The sequence below is a fragment of the Saccopteryx bilineata genome, chromosome 3 (assembly GCF_036850765.1).
Source record: "Saccopteryx bilineata isolate mSacBil1 chromosome 3, mSacBil1_pri_phased_curated, whole genome shotgun sequence".
NCBI lineage: Eukaryota > Metazoa > Chordata > Mammalia > Chiroptera > Emballonuridae > Saccopteryx > Saccopteryx bilineata.
In genome coordinates, this window is record NC_089492.1 from 1,232,988 (window position 1) to 1,251,719 (window position 18,732).

Sequence of the window (18,732 nt, forward strand, 5' to 3'; positions counted from 1 at the left end):
AGGAAAGACTCCCCAGAATTGCCTTCTCTGGTCAGTGTCCACTGAACCTCAGGACAGAGCAGGGGATGAGGACACAGGGCCTCGCAGGACACTGCCCCAAGGGCATGGACAGGAGGGTTTTATTCACGCAGCGCTAACCTCAGCCTCCCTGCTGTGTCTGCTGTCTTCCATGTATCTGAGAAGCACGGCTTCTTTTCCTTGGTATGACCCCCACTGTTACATACAAGGCAGTTTCAGACCCTCTGGGGGCTCTAGCTTGCTCTAGCACTTGAATGGGGCTCCCTAAAAACAGCCTCACACCCTCCCATAGAAAAGGCTGCTGGTGCATAGCCATCTTGGCTTATGGCCCAACATGTTTAGACTCCAGTATTCAATCAGGGAAGACTTCTTGTAGAAGGAGGCATTCTTCTGGGACTTGAAGGGCAGGAGGCTGCCAAGGGGTCCTTAGATAACCAGAGAGAGAGGGGATATGTCCCCCACTGAACACCAGGAGAAAGAACGGTGGTGGTGGACGACTCCTGCTGTGGGGCCCTGGGCAAACCCTCAGCTGTGGATGGTAAGGGCTGGTCTCAGGGTGGCTCCAGACAGAAACAAGACGGGACATGGCTCTCTTCTCTCACTCTGCTGGGCGAATGTCTGTCTTCCCATGGGCCTGCGCCTCTTCTCCACAGCGCCCCACGCCCACCCTGTGCAGGAGGAGGCCTGAGCATCTGGGGACTAAGGGGCCGCCGACGCCAAAGCTGCATCTTTCTCCTTCCAAAGGTCTGAGTGCAATACTCCAGCAGGTTCTCAGCACTCTGGGTGAGCAGCCATGGTCATCTGTCTGGGGTGTGGGGTGGTGTTGAGCTGGGCAGGGGCTGCGGACTCAGCAGGGCTCCCCTCCCAATCATGGTTCATTTGGTCTCCAGTGTTGAGTGCTCCTGCAGAGACGTGTTGGTAGGGGAAGCCCAGCCATGGAGCCAGGTCCCCTCTGAGCTCTGCAGCACCCCCTGTGGCCTCGATCTCAATGCTCGCCCCAGGCCAGGCTGGCTGCAGTGAACTTGGTGGGAGATGTGAGAGCAAGCGAGCACCCGAGGCCTGGTCTTCCCTGCTAGACAGACCCAAACGCCCTGCTCAACCTGTCACCCACACTGAGTGAAGCCGGGCCTGGTGGTGAGGGGAGGCCCGCAGGGAGGGCACAGGGGCCGAGAAGTCAGCATTTACCCCATCTGGAAACCCAGCTGGGTGGAAAGGGGTGGGGAGTGGAGAAGTCCCCCCACACACACACACACACTCTCTGCTGCAGCCCTGACAGGACAGATCTAGAGGCTCTGGCTGCCCGGAAGCCCGAGGCCTATGGCCCCCAGCAGCCCAGAAGGAAACGGCATGGGCGGAGGCCAGATGGGGAAAATTAGGAGACCGTTACGCCAGCTCAGGCCAGGAACAAACAGCCCGAAACAGCCCCACACCCTCCACGGGCTCTCCCTGCCTTCACCGGTTCCCAGGGAGAGGCCTCCTCTCTCCCCAGTGCTCAGGCTGTGGTACTACTGACCAATGTTGTCCCCTCCGAGGGGTCTGGTCACCATCACATGACCAGTAACCTGGAGCCCATGACCCATCTGACACTCTTCTACTCCTCCCTGGAAGGTCTGGGCCGCAGGCACACGACAGCCGAACAGAGCACCCGGGGTGCACTGTGCCATCTGACACGGGAGAGAGAAGAGGAGCAAAGCACCATCACAGGTACAGGTGCCACCTCTGCTTTGTGGCACCAGACTGAATGACCTTGGGGGCATGGGTGCCTAACTCTTGGTATGAACACTGGGGCAGCCTCGAGGTGACCCCAAGGGGATCCTCAGCTTCTGTGCTGCAGATTGAGGCAGCCAAAGCACCCTCTCTTTCCCAGACACAGAGCCGACAGGTCTCCACCCCCACGGCCCTTCCAGAGCAGAGCTTCCCCCCTACTGCTGGAAACGGTCCACAGACCACAGTCAGCACTCCAGGGTTAGGGACTTCACAAGGTGGAGTACGTGCGAGGAAATGACGCAAGGACAAACTCCCCAGCCCTGAAATCCTCCAGCCACTTCATGTACCTAGGAGTGTTCAGCGGCCTGTAGCTCAAAGTTTCATCAGATACGGAGGTGGGTGCCCAGGGCAAGGCTAGACAGCTCTCGGGAGAGGGAGGCTTTAGGGAAGGCGGAATGACAAGTGCAAGAACGTACCCGCGGGCCCTCGATGTCACAGACCAGAACCCAACACCTGCCAGAGAAGGGAGCCCAGTGCGTCGAGAAAACGCTTAGCTGGAATTGCGCTACCCCATTCCGGAGTCGCACAGGGCGGGCCTCTTGCCTCTTCCCTCTTCCCTGCATGTGACACCGAACAGGCAAAAGAAGAGCCAGCCTAGGCAGGCATCGCGAGTTCTGTCCCTCCTCCGGGCCTCAGTTTCCCCAGCGGGACGCCCAACTTGCCTCTTGGAGCGAGCGAGGTATGGGAGACGGCCGCCGGGGAGTCTTGCATTGCCCTCAGAAAGATGAAGCAGCGCAAGACGCGCAGCCTCGTGCCCGCTCGCTCCGGGCGCCCTCCTCCCGGCAGGTCCCCCGGCCCCGCGGGCGCGCCCACCTTGCGGACGCTGCCGGCCGCCTGCAGCCGGGTGCTCTCCTCGCCGGCGCCCGGGCCGTCTCGCCTCTCTTCGGGAATCATCGCCGCCCGCTGCTCAGGCCGCGCCCGCCTGGAACCCGAGGCCCGCGCAGGTCGCTCCGGGGCGCCGCGCGGGGTCCCGCACCTTCCCCTCCTCTAGGGTGGCGGGCCCCGCGGGCAGGAGGGGCGTGGCACCCCGCGCGGAGCGTGCGAAACTTGCCGCTGCCCAATTGGCGACCGCAGCGGCTTCGACGGACAGGAGCACCGACCAACCAGAGAGCGAGAAAGGTGGTGCTCCGCCGTCGAGGTCCGCCCATCCACCAGCGGAGTCCCGGGGGAATGCGGTCACCCCTGGCAACCGCCCGGCCCGACGCCGAGCAGCAGACACGGGGCACGCACTGCGCATGCGCCGGCGGCCGCTGGGTGAGAGACAAGGTTAGGGGCAAGAGGAAAAAAAAACAAAAAACCCAAAACGTGAAACTCGCGAACTGTGCCAGTCCCGACCGCCTCCGCGAGTCTCCCGGCGCCGCTTCCGTGCAGAGTCCACGTTTGCCGTGCAGTTCTGTCCCGTCCCCGGCAACAGGGACCCTCCAAGGGGCTCGTCCAAAAATGTTCAAAATGGGGTTTTAACGGTTTTGAAGGAGTAGGCTCTGGCCTGGCCCCACCCCGGGTGGGCGGGTTCCGTCTGCACGGTCTGCCGTCCTGCCCCCCCCCCCAACCTGCCACTCGAACCTGCTTCCAGAATCATTTGATGTCTAGAACCTACTTCAGAACCGACTGTACAACTGGCCTGCTTCCAGAATTGGATTCTTCCCTGAACCTACGCTCCCTGCAAGGTGCCCCAGCCACGCGCCGCCACCCGGGGCTTCTCCTGTGTTCCTGGTGACTCTGGAACCAACTTCCATTTCCTGTGGGCTCATCGCACCTAAGAACACACACCCTTTGTCGGGCAGGAACACCAGAGTAGAAGCAGAAGCTAATCTTTGATCAGATTCCTCTAAAGTTCCACCCTGGCTCATCCTAACCGCTCCCACCCCCACCCCACTGCTGGGCCTTGGTGCTGAGCCCGGGCTGGTTCTCCTGCCATGTGCGCACCTGATTCTGCCTTGCCCCAGAGCTAAATCCTGTAAGCTAAGCTCCTCTGCTTTGCCTGGCCACAACAAAACATAACAGTTTTATAACTCCAGGAAACAGAAAGAGCTGTGCAGGAAATAAAAAGTAATGACAGAGTATTACCTGACTGAGCTGTGTATTTCTTTTTCATTGCCATAATAATGTAATCAAGGCGTGTCCTGACATCCCGACCCCAGGACCTATATACTTCATAGTCTATCTCAGGGGTCCCCAAACTTTTTACACCGGGGGCCAGTTCACTGTCCCTCAGACGTTGGAGGGCTGGACTATAAAAAAAACTATGAACAAATCCCTATGCACACTGCGCATATCTTATTTTAAAGTAAAAAAACCAAAACAGGAACAAATACAATATTTAAAATAAAGAACAAGTAAATTTAAATCAACAAACTGACCAGTATTTCAATGGGAACTATGTGCCTGCTTTTGGCTAATGAGATGGCCAATGTCCGGTTCCATATGTGTCACTGCTAGCCGTAACAAGTGATATGACGTGCTTCCGGAGCTGTGACGTGTGTGTCCCGCGTCACTGGAAGTAGTACTGTAGTGAGTGACGCCGTGCTTTGCGGTGCCACCACATACAGTACTCCAGGAGTGAATACTGACCACCAATGAAAGAGGTGCCCCTTCTGGAAGTGCGGCAGGGCCGGATAAATGGCCTCAGGGGGCCGCATGCGGCCCGCGGGCCGTAGTTTGGGGACCCCTGGTCTATCTATTACGTGAGTCTGTTAGGAAGAGGTGAGGGGGAGAAAGGTGGAAGATGCTGAACCTTCATCCCCTTAAGGCTAAGTCAACAGATGAGGCCGGAATTAGAAAGTTAAATTCCAGAAGCAGAAGCATGTTGTTCAGAGTCATGGAATTCAATGCCAAGTCATCAGCTCGGGAGTTATTAAAGGGGTTGCTCCTGGTGAGGGATGGTAGGGCCCTGGGGGAGGCAGCTGTTTTGTTAAGCAGGTCTTATGAAACTATGTACCTTCCATAGCAGTGGATCCCAGAGCTTGTTTTTTAAAGAGATGTCCAGAAATTGACCACAAAAAAAAAGACACAAAATAAAACAACCATTTGGAAGTGAAAAGATATTTCTAAATAAGGTTTGAATGAAAAGAAAGTTAAAAGAAAACCACATTAACTAAAAAGTAACTAGAAAGTAAGTAACATAACATTATAGAATATATAAATTTATAAATATATATAAATATATATTATATATTAAATATATATTATAAATTATATATATAAATATATAAATTTATATATTACACAAATAACATTATATAATAAGATTACATATAATTAACAGTATATACATAACATTATGTGTGTATGGAATGAGCCAAAGGAAATTCTATAAACTCAGGTGGGTTTGTTGCTAAAATATATATATATAATAAAGTAACCAAATCAAAAGAAAGCAGTAGGAGGAAATTACTAAAGATTAAAAGCTAACAGCCACATAGCAGAAAAGTTGAGTGTTTGGGGAAATAAAAAAAGGTTGAAAAACTTTCCTCAAGGGGCTCAATAGGGAAAAAAAGAGTTTATCTGAGCTCAGATACACCTCTGCCCGCACGAGGCTGGGATTCCATGTGGTGGCTCAGCCGGGCCAGTGAGGTGTTTGTGGTTTCCCCAGACCCTCATTCAGAGGGAGAGGCTGGGGGCACCCATGCCCGGCCTGCCACGTGACCTCAGCCTCGCAGTGGAGACATGGCTACTCCTCTGCTGGATGTGTTCTGTGTTCCAGGGAGGAAAAGAGGAAAGCAAACGCCTACAGATGCCCTCTGAATTTTGCCACACGGCCACAGGTGATGGGTGGCAGGGGAGGCAGGAATGTGTTCTTTCAGCTGGCACGGTCGCTGTGCTTGACACTGTCGGGGTTCTGTCTGTCAGGAGAACAACGAGAATGGATCTGGATTGGCCACGAGGAGCGGTGGCCTTGGAGCACAACGACAGACAGGAAAGGCAAAGTGAGAACCGAGCCTGGGAGAGAGGTAGATGGCGCACACTGTAAGAGAACACTGTGAAAATGCGCTGGAAGACCCGGAGAAAATGGGCGATTCTGTACCCAACGTAAATGCTTGAAGTGGACCCAAGGAAAGGAAGAGACTAGGGGTTATCCATTGTGCAGGGAGGAAGTCCTTCTTACTCACAGGAGCAGACGCTCTCTCTAGGCTGGTCCAGCGACTCCAGCCTGTGAAAGGGACAGCACAGCCCACTGAGCTATTAATAAAATGCCAAAATCTAATGAGAGGCCACATGTCCTTCACTGTGGATCCATTTCACCCACACCATTAAGCTCTGGCCCTGCTGGTAGCCCAGCCCTGCCTACTTTGCCCTGTCCCCTGGCCCTGCTGGTAGCCCAGCCCTGCCTACGTTGCCCAGTCCCCTGACCCTGCCGGTAGCCCAGCCCTGCCTACGTTGCCCTGTCCCCGTCATTGCAGAGTTCCCATCTCCGCCTTTTCCGTGAAGGCCCAAGCTCCAGGGAAGAAGGGCTGGTCTCCGCTCCAGAAGGTGTAGACCCCTGGTTGGCAAACTGCGGCTCGCGAGCCACGTGTGGCTCTTTGGCCCCTTGAGTGTGGCTCTTCGACAAAATACCACGTGCAGGTGCTACCTCGATAAGGAATGTACCTACCTATGTAGTTTAAGTTTAAAAAATCTGGCTCTCAGAAGAAATTTCAATCGTTGTACTGTTGATCTTTGGCTCTGTTGACTAATGAGTTTGCTGACCACTAGTGTAGACCAATGGTGACAGCCAAAGTGTGATGAAACTATGTATGTGGGGGCACTGCGTGTCAGGGGCAGGGATGTGAAATGGCCTACGATGGCAGGCACACCTGCAAAGCCACTGTCCAGCCTCAGACGTCAGTGGGACACCACGATCGGCAGGAGTCGCCTTTGTCTCGGTTCCTTTGCCAGTGGTTCATCTACACCAGTGGTCCCCAACCCCGGGCCACGGACCGGGCCATTTGGTACCAGTCTGGTACCAAAGGTTGGGGACCACTGGTCTAGACAGAGGACTGTGGAGAGAGCAGCCAATTCTACAACCCCCCAGGCCTGGGTTTGGCCACTTTGAAGACTGCCTCTTCCTGGGGGGGGGGGCTAAAGAACTTAGTAACCCTAAATGTCGGCAGACTTGGTGAGGAGCAGTGGCACTTCCCGTTGTCAGCTCCTCAGTCCCGAGCCTGCCCATCAGGTGAAAGCGCGGACCGTCTGCAGTCATGTTTTTCTCAGAAGGAGGCGCAGGACTGGGGCCCCGCCCGACTTTCCCTTCGCACTTGTCTGCTCACCGCGGCCCGCTCAGACCGGAAGTTCTGGAAGGTGCCTAGACTGAGAGGGGACACGGTGTAAATGGAAAAACAAATAACCACAAGTACGAGGAGAACATGACAGAGAGCCGCGTGCGCGCCGCCTGTCTGTGACGGATGGAGGAGCGGCCGCCCAGGACCGCGGAAGCCTTAATCAATGGTGGTAATAGCGGGCCATGCATCAGCCCGGGGAGAGGAAGCAACAGAACGTGAGAAATGAATTGTTTGTAAATACAATCAACAATCCCGTGTTTGTGAGAAAGCCATTCATCACTCGGAAACCACCTCTGGTAAAAGATGCACCTGGCTTCCCGGTGAGACGGGGCCATTAATCCCACCCAAGTCACGGGGCGCTTGGGGCTGTGGAAAGTCCCAGAGAACAGACACACCTATTTGTTCTTATTTGAAGACAAGTTGACAGTCATCCGAAGGGTGGGGGGATTGCCCCCAGGAGCAATGGCCTCGCAGTGGGAACAGTATAAGAAGCCCGCTCTGGGAATGGCTTGAAGCCCCTTCTGCCAGGGCTGGGCGGCCCTGCGTGCCCACCACACCCTGGAACCTTTCCAGGCCCTGTCTGTGCTCTCCACCCTGCCACACACCACGGCATAAAGACGAGTCTCATCACGGGCCGACACTGGGAAGCACCAGCACATGTTCCAGCACCGAGGCCTCCCTACACTCTGGGCACCTCCCGCTGCTGAAGGGGCAGAGGCCAGGAGCCCGGCTGAGGCTGCAGACAGAGACATGTGGGCGTGGGAGGTGCAGACAAAGGGCTGTTTTCACGGTTTACAAAAACCCATCCATGTCTGGGGAGTTCTGCTCTAGGGAGAGTAAAGAACGGGCATGTCCCTTGGGTGTGGGGTCAGGGGAGGGCCGGGGTGACCTTTAACAGAGCTGCGAACAGTCTGACCACAGTAAGAGAAGGCAGGGGAATGGGACACAGGCAGGGCATACGTGGGGTTGGGATGGTGCACCCCCCCAGTGAACTGTTTCTGGGTGTTGGTGGTATTGGCAGCAAGGCCACTACTCAGAGTAGCCTAGGAGGGGGTGCTGGAGGCCCCAGGAGGAGGGATGGAGGAAGAGGAACGAAGGCCTGGGGGTGGGGCTTCCTGGCTGGCTTTCTAGGGGGGTCTGCGGCTGCTCAGAAGGTGGAGGGCTGAGTTTCACCAGGGTTTGCAGGAGTGAGAGGGAACTTTAAAGAAGGACTGTGCCCCCTGATAGCCTGTGACATACACAAGGAAGAAACTTCATCCCAAGCCCTTATTCATTTGTGACCTAATAATCCAGGAAGCTTCAGCTTCTGGATGGAGATGACTCCACTGTCGCTACTGAAAACCTTGTTGTCCCACTGTTTTGGACATAATTTACAAAATATTTGTAAATTTGACACCTGCCCAGCCAGTCCACTGACGACAAGGATCTTGCCCCAAATCTGGGACCACCTCTACAATGTAGCGACCCTCGAAAATATATATCATCAGAAAATATGCATCATTTATCTACCAAGCAACAAAAGGGGGCATTATTCAGTGGAACCAAAGCTTCCTTCTCCCTGAAAACCCGTTTCTATTTTCCACGTATGACTAATTTTTAATCTCAGTGACTGAGCGGTAATGCCATTGTCACTGATGCTGACAATGGGGTTTTTTAAGAAGCATATGATAGATGTTGCCTTCACGGTGTCCTTTTTTGGTTATTGTTCCTGTGGCGTTCTGAATAAAATGAGTTCAGCCTCCGTGCGGCTCTAGTAAATCGGGGCGCAATTGTAGATTAGATGCCATCTTTATGCAAAGCGGCCGCCCCACGTACTGGGAGGCTGTCCACGCGACAGAAGGCTGCTGCTGTCTGGCTATTATTCACCAAAGCAGGAAAACAGCTATTTACCTAACGTCCATTTGTTAAGAAGGCAGGAAAATGGCATCTTTAATAACTTCAGACAAAGGCACTAGAACTTATAAAACAAGGCAAACTGTAAAAGTAAGGGGAAAGTGTGTAACTGCCTCCTGTTTCCCCGAGTGTATGCTTTTAGGCAGATTTCCTGTCCTGAGATGGGGCTTCAGGGTCAGAGGACAGCCCCACCCACGCATCCATGCAAATCCTCTGTTCCTGCCTCCCACCATCTCCCTGCCAACTCCCACTGGACAGAGGCACTGAGCTCCCCACAGACCTCCCTGCCCCGAGGCCGTCCTGCCCACTGAGGCCAAGTTATCTCTAAAATGCAATGGAAGCATGTCGGTGCCTTATCTAACCTGACAGAACTCCCCAGTGCCTGCATGATGACAGCCACGCCCCACTGGGCCTTCCCACAGCACCCCTCCTGCCTCCCGCCACAGGGGCACACACATGCACACAGGTGGACGCACAGACTCAAGCCAGTGCTCTCAGTGCTCTGCCCACATCTCCTCCGGCACTGCCTGCCGCCATGCACTCCAATTCCTCCTACGGGCACCTGCAGCTGACCTCCCCAGAGGGCTTCTTGCAGTGCCCAGATGTGCTGACTTGTGCCTGAGGCTCACTGGAAATGCTGGGGTGTTGGTGGCCCCGAACCAGCCCCAGCCAACGACCAACAGGAGGCTGTAAACGGAGACCGGATCTAACTCACTCTGGAGGTGCATTCTTCGTTCTCCCAGAGGCCCCAAGATGAGGCAAGCCCCCAGCACAAACCTGTTCCTCACCACACCTGGGACTGGACTCTCTCGTGCTTCACTTCCCCACTCCCCTTTCTGTGCTTCCTGAGCCCGCCCCCCAAATAAAATATTTGCATGAAGGCTCTGCTTCTGAGGGAACGCAACCTTAGACACTCACACACACGGGCCACCCACAGCTCGGTCCCAGCCATGTGCTTGCTGTGTCCTTGTCCACAGGTGTGAGCCTGGTGTCCACAATCCACTCTACCTCTGGCCAAAATCAACTCAACTTTCAAGGTTCAGCTTGCATATCACTTCCTCTGACTCCCCAAACACAGTGGCCCCGATGTGCGTGCAGCCCCCCCATGTTTGGGCTGCTCCCCGATCTCACTGCAGCACACACTGGATTTCCCTCGCACCCCAGCCCCCAGCGCAGGTCCGCCCTTCGGGGTGCATAAAACGCTCACACATGTACTGCCAGCTGTAACAGCACACATTCAACAGTTTAGGTGAGTTTCTCTCAAACTTCCAGCTAATGTTCAAATAGCAAAAAGCATGGTGTCCCTATTTTTTCTTTCTTTTTTTTTTTAGCAAGAGAGAGAGAGGGACAGACAGACAGGAAGGGAGAGAGATGAGAAGCATCATTTTCATTACGGCTCCTTAGTTCATTGATTGCTTTCTCATATGTGCCTTGACCAGGGGGCTCCAGCTGAGCCAGTGAACTCTTGCTCAAGCCAGCGACCCTGGGATTCAAGCCAGCAACCATGGGGTCACGTCTGTGATACCACGCTCAAGCTAGCAACCTCAGGGTTTTGAACCTGTGTCTTCAGCGTCCCAAGCTGACGCTCTATCCACTGTGCCACTGCCTGGTCAGGCATACTTTTTACATTTTTTAGGTGAGAGGAGTGGAGATAGGGAGGGGAACTCCTACATGCACCCCCCCACCGGGATCCACCCAGCAATTCCCATCTGGGGCTGATGCTCTAATCAACAGAAGTATCCTCAGTGCCTCCGCCCAGGCTGGAACCAATCAAGCCAGGGGCTACAGAGGGTAAGAGGAAAAGGAGGAGAGGGAGGGGAAGACAAGCAGATGGTCACTTCTCATGTGTACCCTGACCCAGACGTCAGCATGCCCAGCGCATGTATCCACTGAGCCAACCGGCCAAGGCCAATGTCCTTATTTTTTGAGGACACGGAAGTCCCGTGAGCTTTAACAGTCGAAAGCCACGGAGCCCAGTGTCTGAGAGCATGGGCGACGCTGGTGCTTGGCCCATCCCAGGGTGGCGGGCCCAGCTAGCTGCAAACCACGTGAGCAGAGACGCTGGTGACCCTGTGGGTGCTGCAGGCCCCGCCCCTGGCCACCCCCCCACCTTTTCATGACCACATATGCGCATGCGCTGCCCCGCCTGCCTTCCCTGCGGCCCCTGCGGCAGCGTCTTCCACGTGCTGGCACGTGAAGCGGCTGCGCATGCGTGGGCCTGGTCGCAGGCGTCAGTGGTGGTGTCATCACCGGCTTCGGTGCGGTCGTTTTGTGGGTCCCAGGGACGCGTGAGAAGCTGTGGAGGAGGTGGGCCGGGCCCTGAGGGTGCAGGGGTGAGTGCAGGACAGGTGGGCTGCGAATGGGGCCCTGGCGTTCCCCTCGGTGACCTGGTTCTCCTCGGCGAACCCCTTCTGCTCGGTGTCCCCGGGGGTGCTCCCGGTGTGTCCTCTCAGCACCTGGTGTCGCCTTCCCCTCGGGGTGCGCCCTACTCCCTCCATGTCGCCCCTTCCGTAGGACTCTCCGTGGCCCCTGGGGGCTCCTATGGACACACCCCTCTCCCCAAGGCTTCCTGCCCTGGAACCGAACCCCTGATTCTCGGAGTCCCCGCCAGACCTGGCTGGGTTTTGCAGCCCGAGTTCGCGCCTGCCTTCTGCCTCCATGTCACCTGGCAAGGGCTCGTCGCGTCACAACTCGAGTGCACAGCTCTTGTTTGAGTTTCACTTGGTCGGACGCATGTAAAGCTGTGTGTAGCCCTCGGAATGGGCAGACGGGCTGTTTCCAGCCTGTGCCTGCGTTCGGAGTGTTGACGGGTATTATTTAATGAGGACGTGAGAAACCTGGGAAGCTGTTCAGACCCACTAATTAAGCTTCTTGGAGAAACGAATTACATACAGTGGGGTCAGAGTGACGGGACCAGGGTTAGAACTCAGAGCTCCCAGCCTCGGTGGTTCTCCGGGCTGGGGGGTTGGTGGTCGCTGTGTTGCTGTGTGGACTCTGGCGGCCGGACCTCCAGCTGCAGGCAGGACGGGCCACCAGAGCTGTCCCTGCCACGTGGTCAGGGTCTCCACACCCGCTGCCGCCTTGTGTGCCTCTCACAGTTGGAGGCCACACCACTGCAGCTACAGAAGAGGCGATGGGAGGTGGTCAGGTGCCCGGTTTGCACCAGTTCTCAGAGAAGGATGCGGTTGCCCTCGCGGGGTAACATTTCTTTGGGGAAGAGGTCGCCTTTGCGGGGTGCTTGGTGACTTCTGTTTATGGGCTCAGCTCCTGTCCCGGCCGAGTCTGACTGTCGCATCCTCACACTAGCGAAGACGGGTAGCGCTGTGCGCAGGCAGACAGCAGCACAGGCAGCCTCCAGCGGGAGTGTGGTATCGGCCTGGGGTGGATGGAGGGGGTCTTATTGCTTCTCTGCAGTTTGACCTGTTGCATTGGCTTTGCATTTCCTTGAGAGTCAATTAAAATATTTTTAAAAAGATTTTACTGGCCCTGGCCGGTTGGCTCAGTGGTAGAGCGTCGGCCTGGCGTGCAGAAGTCCCGGGTTCGATTCCCGGCCAGGGCCCACAGGAGAAGCGCCCATCTGCTTCTCCACCCCTCCCCCCCTCCTTCCTCTCTGTCTCTCTCTTCCCCTCCCACAGCCGAGGCTCCATTGGAGCAAAGATGGCCCGGGCGCTGGGGATGGCTCCTTGGCCTCTGCCCCAGGTGCTGGAGTGGCTCTGGTCGCAACAGAGCGACCCCCCTGAGGGGCAGAGCATCACCCCCTGGTGGGTGTGCCGAGTGGATCCCCGTCCGGTGCATGCGGGAGTCTCTCTGTCTCTCCCTGTTTCCAGCTTCAGAAAAAAAAAAAGATTTTACCGATTGATTTTAGAGAGAGAAAGGGAGGAGGAGGAACAGGAGCATCTACTCATAGTCGCTTCTCACATGTGCCTTGACTGGACAAGCCCAGGGTTTTGAACCAGCAACCTCAGTGGTCTAGGTCGACACTTTACCCACTGCGCCACCACAGGTCAAGCAAATATATATACGTGTGTGTGTATATATATACATGTATATATACATATATATTGTATATATTTGTTATTAAAAAGAGAGAGAATACTGAGCAGATAAAGCTAGAAAACTGAAAAAAAAAATGTGGTAACCAAACCAAAGAATTCAGGGAAGAAGTGGGAAAAACCAGGTTTGAACCTTTTAGGAGTTGTGATGTTTCATTTTTAAACCCACTGTTTTTAGCATGTTCCAGTCTTCACTTTTTTTTTTTTTTACCCATAAACCTTTCTTAGTGTCCATGCCATTTTGATATGTTAAAAAATATGTACTTGGCGTTCAAGTAAAGTACATTTATTTCCAATTTTAGAAGGCGTGCTGCCTCCTGCACAGAGCGTGCAGATTGGTGGCAGTGCCAAGGGTGGGTTTGGTCATTCAACTTGGAGTCCTTGGCACGGCTGCTGCCAGTTGCTAAGTTCTATCTGGGGACCAGGCAGCCTTGGGCTGGGGATGTCAGGGTGGCCTGGGCCTGATCTGCTCAAGTCCTGAGTGTCACATTTGGTCTTCCCAGGGCCTGCATGCAGGACACATTGGTGTTAGTCTTAGTGTCTTAACAGCAGGTCTAACCATTTACTGTGATGTGGAAATGCTCTCAGGACGTGAAACTCGGTTATCTTGTGACTGGTAGCAGCACTTGAAGAAAGAAAGCCTGTTTTCCACAGTGAAAGAAACTCCCAGCCAGGATGATCTTGTGGTCAGGTAAGGGTTCTTGTCTGTCCCTTCCCCTGCACAGGAGGTGAGGTGGGGCTGGCGAGTGGCTCGTGAGGGCAAGTGGCATGGCATCAGCCTCTGGGCACAGTCTGGCCCTTGCAGTGGAATCAGGTTCTGCATTCCCTTTTGAAACCTGGTTTTTGCTTTCCTGAGGCAGGAGTTAAGAATCTGGTGGAACTGTAGAGTGGTTGGAAACAGGAGCTGCTGTCTGACAGGCAGGAAATCAATCTCTTGCACATTCGCGGGAGGCCGAGATGAGAGAGTCCTGAGGACTGGCCCTCCCTCCTCGTCCGTCCTCTTTGTGGTTTGGTTTGCTGTTAAATGAATGATCTTGTCAGAAACCATTGTAAACTTGGTAACAATCAATGTAACCACATCTTTTTCAAAGCATAGAACCAAAAATAGTTGAAAAGGTGTTAGCACACACTGGGCTGGCCTCTCCCCCTCCCCCTTGTATCAGATGATGGTGTAAACAGCGTCCTTTGTGCCGCAGAACAAAGAACAGACACAATGGAAAAACTGGTAGGTTTTGCTTTAGAAAAATTTGGTGCCATAAATAAGTGGCTTGGTGACAGGCTTTGTGTCTCTGTTCATAGCGACCGGAATCAAAGTTTCAGAGTCAGGTGGGTTTGAGCAATGTTGTGTCAAATAGGATTTCCGTTTTAGACTGAAGCCCCTGGCCTTGGAGTACAGGAGCTGTTTCATTTGATGTTTTCTCTGAGTCATATCACGTGGTGGTCACTCTTTCCTGCAGTCTGCTCTCCAGAGAGGGGATGGCCGGTCCTCCCTTATCCCGTTACCTCTGCTGTTTGCTGGGTCAGCCACGCCCAGCCTTTCCCCTTCCTGGCCCTACTAGTGGGAGCCGTGTGGTCCCTTCTAAGTAGGAACGTGGGGACACAGACCCACACCTTCCGGGTTGCTGGTTGTTCAGATTGTAGAAACTGGGATTTTTGTGGCGAACCTTTGCTAGTGTTAAACGTTGCTGAAATTTTACAGAAACGCTTGGTCGGCCAAACAGAGGTGTGAGTGGCCGGATTCGCCTTGTGGGCCAGCAGTGTGCAGCCTCTGCGATGTGGACGGAGGCAGAACTTCTCTCTGTGTGACGTTCTCTTCCAAGTCTGCTTTTTCTCTCGTGGAAAACGTCAGAAAGTTATGGAAACTTTTTTTTTTATTGTGGTAAATTTTATATCACCTATATAAAACTCATAATTTTAACTATTTTAAGGTGGACAGTTCAGTGGCACCACATACATTCACAGTGCTGTGCAGCCTAATCCCAGAACTTTCTCCTCACCCCAGAAGGAAGGCCCATCGCTCAGGCCGCTCTGCCCCAGCCCCAGCCCCACGGGCCTGCGCCCTCTGTCTCTGAGCTCGCCCGTGCTGGACGCTTGACAGAAGCAGATGAGACCGTGCTTGCCCTCGGGGTCTGGCTGTGTCCACCTGGCGTGTTCTCCAGACGCGTCTGCACTGGGCCTTTCGCGGCGGGAGGAGTCCACCACGCCGGTGCCATGTTCTGCTTTTCCATTCGTCTTTTTTTTTTTTTTTTTTCCATTCATCTTTTGACGGACTTTATGGGTGGTTTCCACTCTTGGGCTGCTGTGCACATTGTTGCTGTCAACGTTCACGGACAGCAGGTCCTGGAGCGGCATCCCCTTGCTCAGCAGCATGTATGTTAGAACGTGGGTGAGAACAGGGGGCGCGTCCCTCCGGGCCCTGTCTGTGGGGTTTGCACATTCAGCTTCTCGTGCTGGACTTGTTTCCTCTCTCTCACTCTAGCCATCCGACTGGGTGTGAAGTAAGCCAGGCAGGCCTGGGCCCCATAACCTAGCGCCCGGGCACCCCCCAGCGGGGCCCTGTTGGCGTGCCAGCCTTGGAGTGACCGCTCTGCTCAAGCTGGTGACATCTGGTCTCGGTTTAGTTTGGGTCTTGTTTCTGAGTATGTTTTGCACACTGCTCTACTTATTTAAAAGTTCCTTTTGAGGACCATTTTGCTGAATTGACTGTTTCTGGGCTGTTGCAGTTCTGGCAGGGACGGCAGTGGGTGTGTGGACGGCAGGGGGCTGGCTCTGTGGCCTGCTGTGGGCAGGGGCGGCCTGAGCAGCTCTTGCACCTGTTGCTGTGCTCAGCCTGGAGCCTGCTCGTCTACTCCCGTTGAACACTTACCTTTCTTACTTACTGACTATGCGTGTTTCAAGAAGAGAGATAACGGCATTGACAAGACTGGAGACATCGACAGGTTATTTTGAATCTTTTGCGAGTGAGCAGCAGGCTAACATGTTAATGCATAAATCTGTGTTCAGATCTGCACAGACCAGCCAGCCAGTGAGGATGAGCTTCCCCGCGGGTGGGTCTCACGACCCGCTTTATCAGCTGGCGATGTTTCTTTTTGCAAATATGAGTTGACAGTGAACGGACTTAGGACTTTATTGTAAAATGAGTCGGTAGGGTCTGGATGGGGAAGGGGCCTCAGAATAGCTCCCCTTGTGCCCTGCCTGTGGTGTTTGTGCCCGGGAATGGGTGAGTCGGGGCAGGGGTCCCGCTGTGGCCACCCATGCACTGCTGTGGGGCCCAATCCCCACGGGGCCATCGGGCTGAGGTGGAGGGACGCTTTCTGAAGCTCAGTGGCAGGCATCAGAGATGTGGCCTCAGTTTGGGCGCCGTTCTTAAGGCATCCTTGTGGGGAGGATGGGTGTGTGTGTGTGCGCGTGCGTGTGTGCGTGCCAGGCCACATGTGAGGCTGCCACTGCAGGGCCCTGGGTGCCAGCTGGTTCCTTTCCCCTCCAAGCGGGCAGCCAGCCCTCATCGTGGGGCCCTCTGCTTTGGTGAGTTGGGGTGGGCACTGCCTGTGCTGTGGGGCCCACTCATGGGTGTTCTCTCTGTTCTGGGCAAGGCTGAGGCCACGAGGAGGTGCTGGAGACGGGGTGAAGCTGGCCCTTGCTGGACGTGAGGTGGTCCCTGAGGAGGGGTCCCTGCTAGCTGTGCCATCAGGTACCCTTGGGGAGGGAGACGGCGCTGGAACAGACACCAGCCAGGGGGAGGATGCGGAGAAATTGAAAAGCAGACAGAAGAAAAAGGAAGAAAGAATATTGGAAGAGAAAAGGCCAGAAGGGCTTGAGGACGGGGGGCACGGTGGCTGTACAGAACCACCGGCCCCGGAGAAGGGCAGCAGGGACGGGGGACACGGTGGCTGTACAGAACCGTCGGCCCGGAGAAGGGCAGCAGGGACGGGGGACACGGTGGCTGTACAGAACCACTGACCCGGAGAAGGGCAGCAGGGATGGGGGGCACGGTGGCTGTACAGACCATCGGCCTCAGAGAAGGGCAGCAGGGACGGGGGACACGGTGGCTGTACAGAACCACCGGCCCGGAAAAGGGCAGCAGGGACAGGACACGGTGGCTGTACAGAACCATCGGCCCGGAGAAGGGCAGCAGGGACGGGACACGGTGGCTGTACAGAACCGTCGGCCCGGAGAAGGGCAGCAGGGACGGGACACGGTGGCTGTACAGAACCGTCGGCCCGGAGAAGGGCAGCAGGGACGGGGGACACGGTGGCTGTACAGAACCGTCGGCCCGGAGAAGGGCAGCAGGGACGGGGACACGGTGGCTGTACAGAACCGTTGGCCCGGAGAAGGGCAGCAGGGACGGGGACACGGTGGCTGTACAGAACCGTCGGCCCGGAGAAGGGCAGCAGGGACAGGGGACATGGTGGCTGTACAGAACCACTGACCCCTGAGAAGGGCAGCAGGGACGGGGGACACGGTGGCTGTACAGAACCGTCGGCCCGGAGAAGGGCAGCAGGGACGGGGGACACGGAGTAACTGTACAGAACCGTTGGCCCGGAGAAGGGCAGCAGGGACGGGGACATGGTGGCTGTACAGAACCACTCACCCCGGAGAAGGGCAGCAGGGACGGGGACACGGTGGCTGTACAGAACCACTGACCCCGGAGTAGGGCAGCAGGGACGGGGACACGGTGGCTGTACAGAACCACTCACCCCGGAAAAGGGCAGCAGGGACGGGGACACGGTGGCTGTACAGAACCGTCGGCCCGCAGAAGGGCAGCAGGGACGGGGGGCAGGCACATGGACACTAGCCACAGGAAGAGGGGGCCTCAGGAAGGGGTGCTGGGCTGGGCTCCAGAGCAGAGGGACCACCACGTGGTGACAAGACAGGAGCTGAGAACTGCACAGAAGAACCGCAGATGGTGGACGCAGAACCAGGTGCAACAGGGAGGGAGAAGCCAGCAGACGCCACACAGGCAGAAGCAAGGGTGGAGAGGAAACAGGTGAGGGAGACGCGGACGGGAAAGACACACGGGTTGAAACAAGAAAGAAAATGATGAAAAGTTCGGTGGTGGCAACAAAAAAAGAGGAGACACAGAATAAGAAGTTCAGGTCTGAGACTGGTTTTCAGGAAAGAGCAGGAAAGGAAGCAGTGCACAAGGGAAGCCAAGGCTCAGAGACTCGGAGGGGCGGAGCCTGCGAGCAGGGTGCAGGCGGGAGATGAGGTGAAGGGCGAGGGGTCCCCACTGCAGGCTCAGCCAGGAAGAAGACGCGGCAGAGAAGGAAGCAGAAAAGGAGCAGAGTGTCCAGAAGCAGGGCAGGGGCAGCATGCAGGTGGAAACGGAGGAGGAGCTGGTTGGTGCCTGGGCCACACTGTCCAGAGGGAGAAACGAGGAAGGGGACTGTGCAGCCCAAGGGACTGACAAGGAGGGAGACTGCGCCTCTCCCAGCCCCGCCCTCCTCAGGGCCCCCAGGACCTCTGGGCAGCGTGGGCAGTGGGCGTGGGTGGGAAGAGGGATGCCCACTCTGTGTCCTTCCTGCCCTCTGGAGCCTGTCAGGAGGCTCGGTGGAGAACTCCAGCCTGTTGGGGGGTGGAGTGGGGGAGCGGCCTTGGTTGCATTTTTTCCTAGGTGTCTTCTTTTCTGATGTTATTGTAAGTGGAGCCATTTCTTAATGTTTTTCTCAGTTGTTCATTGCAGATGTAAGGAAAACCGATTTTTGTCTGTTGATCTTGTGCCTGCAGTGTTGTTGAATTCATCT

The 18,732-nt window shown here is 55.5% G+C and overlaps 1 protein-coding gene across 4 annotated transcripts in view; it reads right to left on the minus strand.

Annotated features, from left to right (window-relative positions):
• Window positions 1–18,732, minus strand: part of RHPN1 (rhophilin Rho GTPase binding protein 1) — a 49,492-nt gene that overhangs the window by 9,957 nt on the left and 20,803 nt on the right. For 2 of the 4 annotated variants that reach the window (XM_066265482.1, XM_066265481.1), the window contains exon 1: window positions 2,599–3,802. The exons of the other annotated variants lie outside the window; for them this stretch is intronic. In XM_066265482.1, the coding sequence (XP_066121579.1) occupies window positions 2,599–2,679 (81 nt within the window). In that variant the 5' untranslated portion in view covers window positions 2,680–3,802. Of the gene's footprint in view, window positions 1–2,598; window positions 3,803–18,732 lie in introns of those variants that run through there. 4 annotated transcript variants of the gene reach the window in all.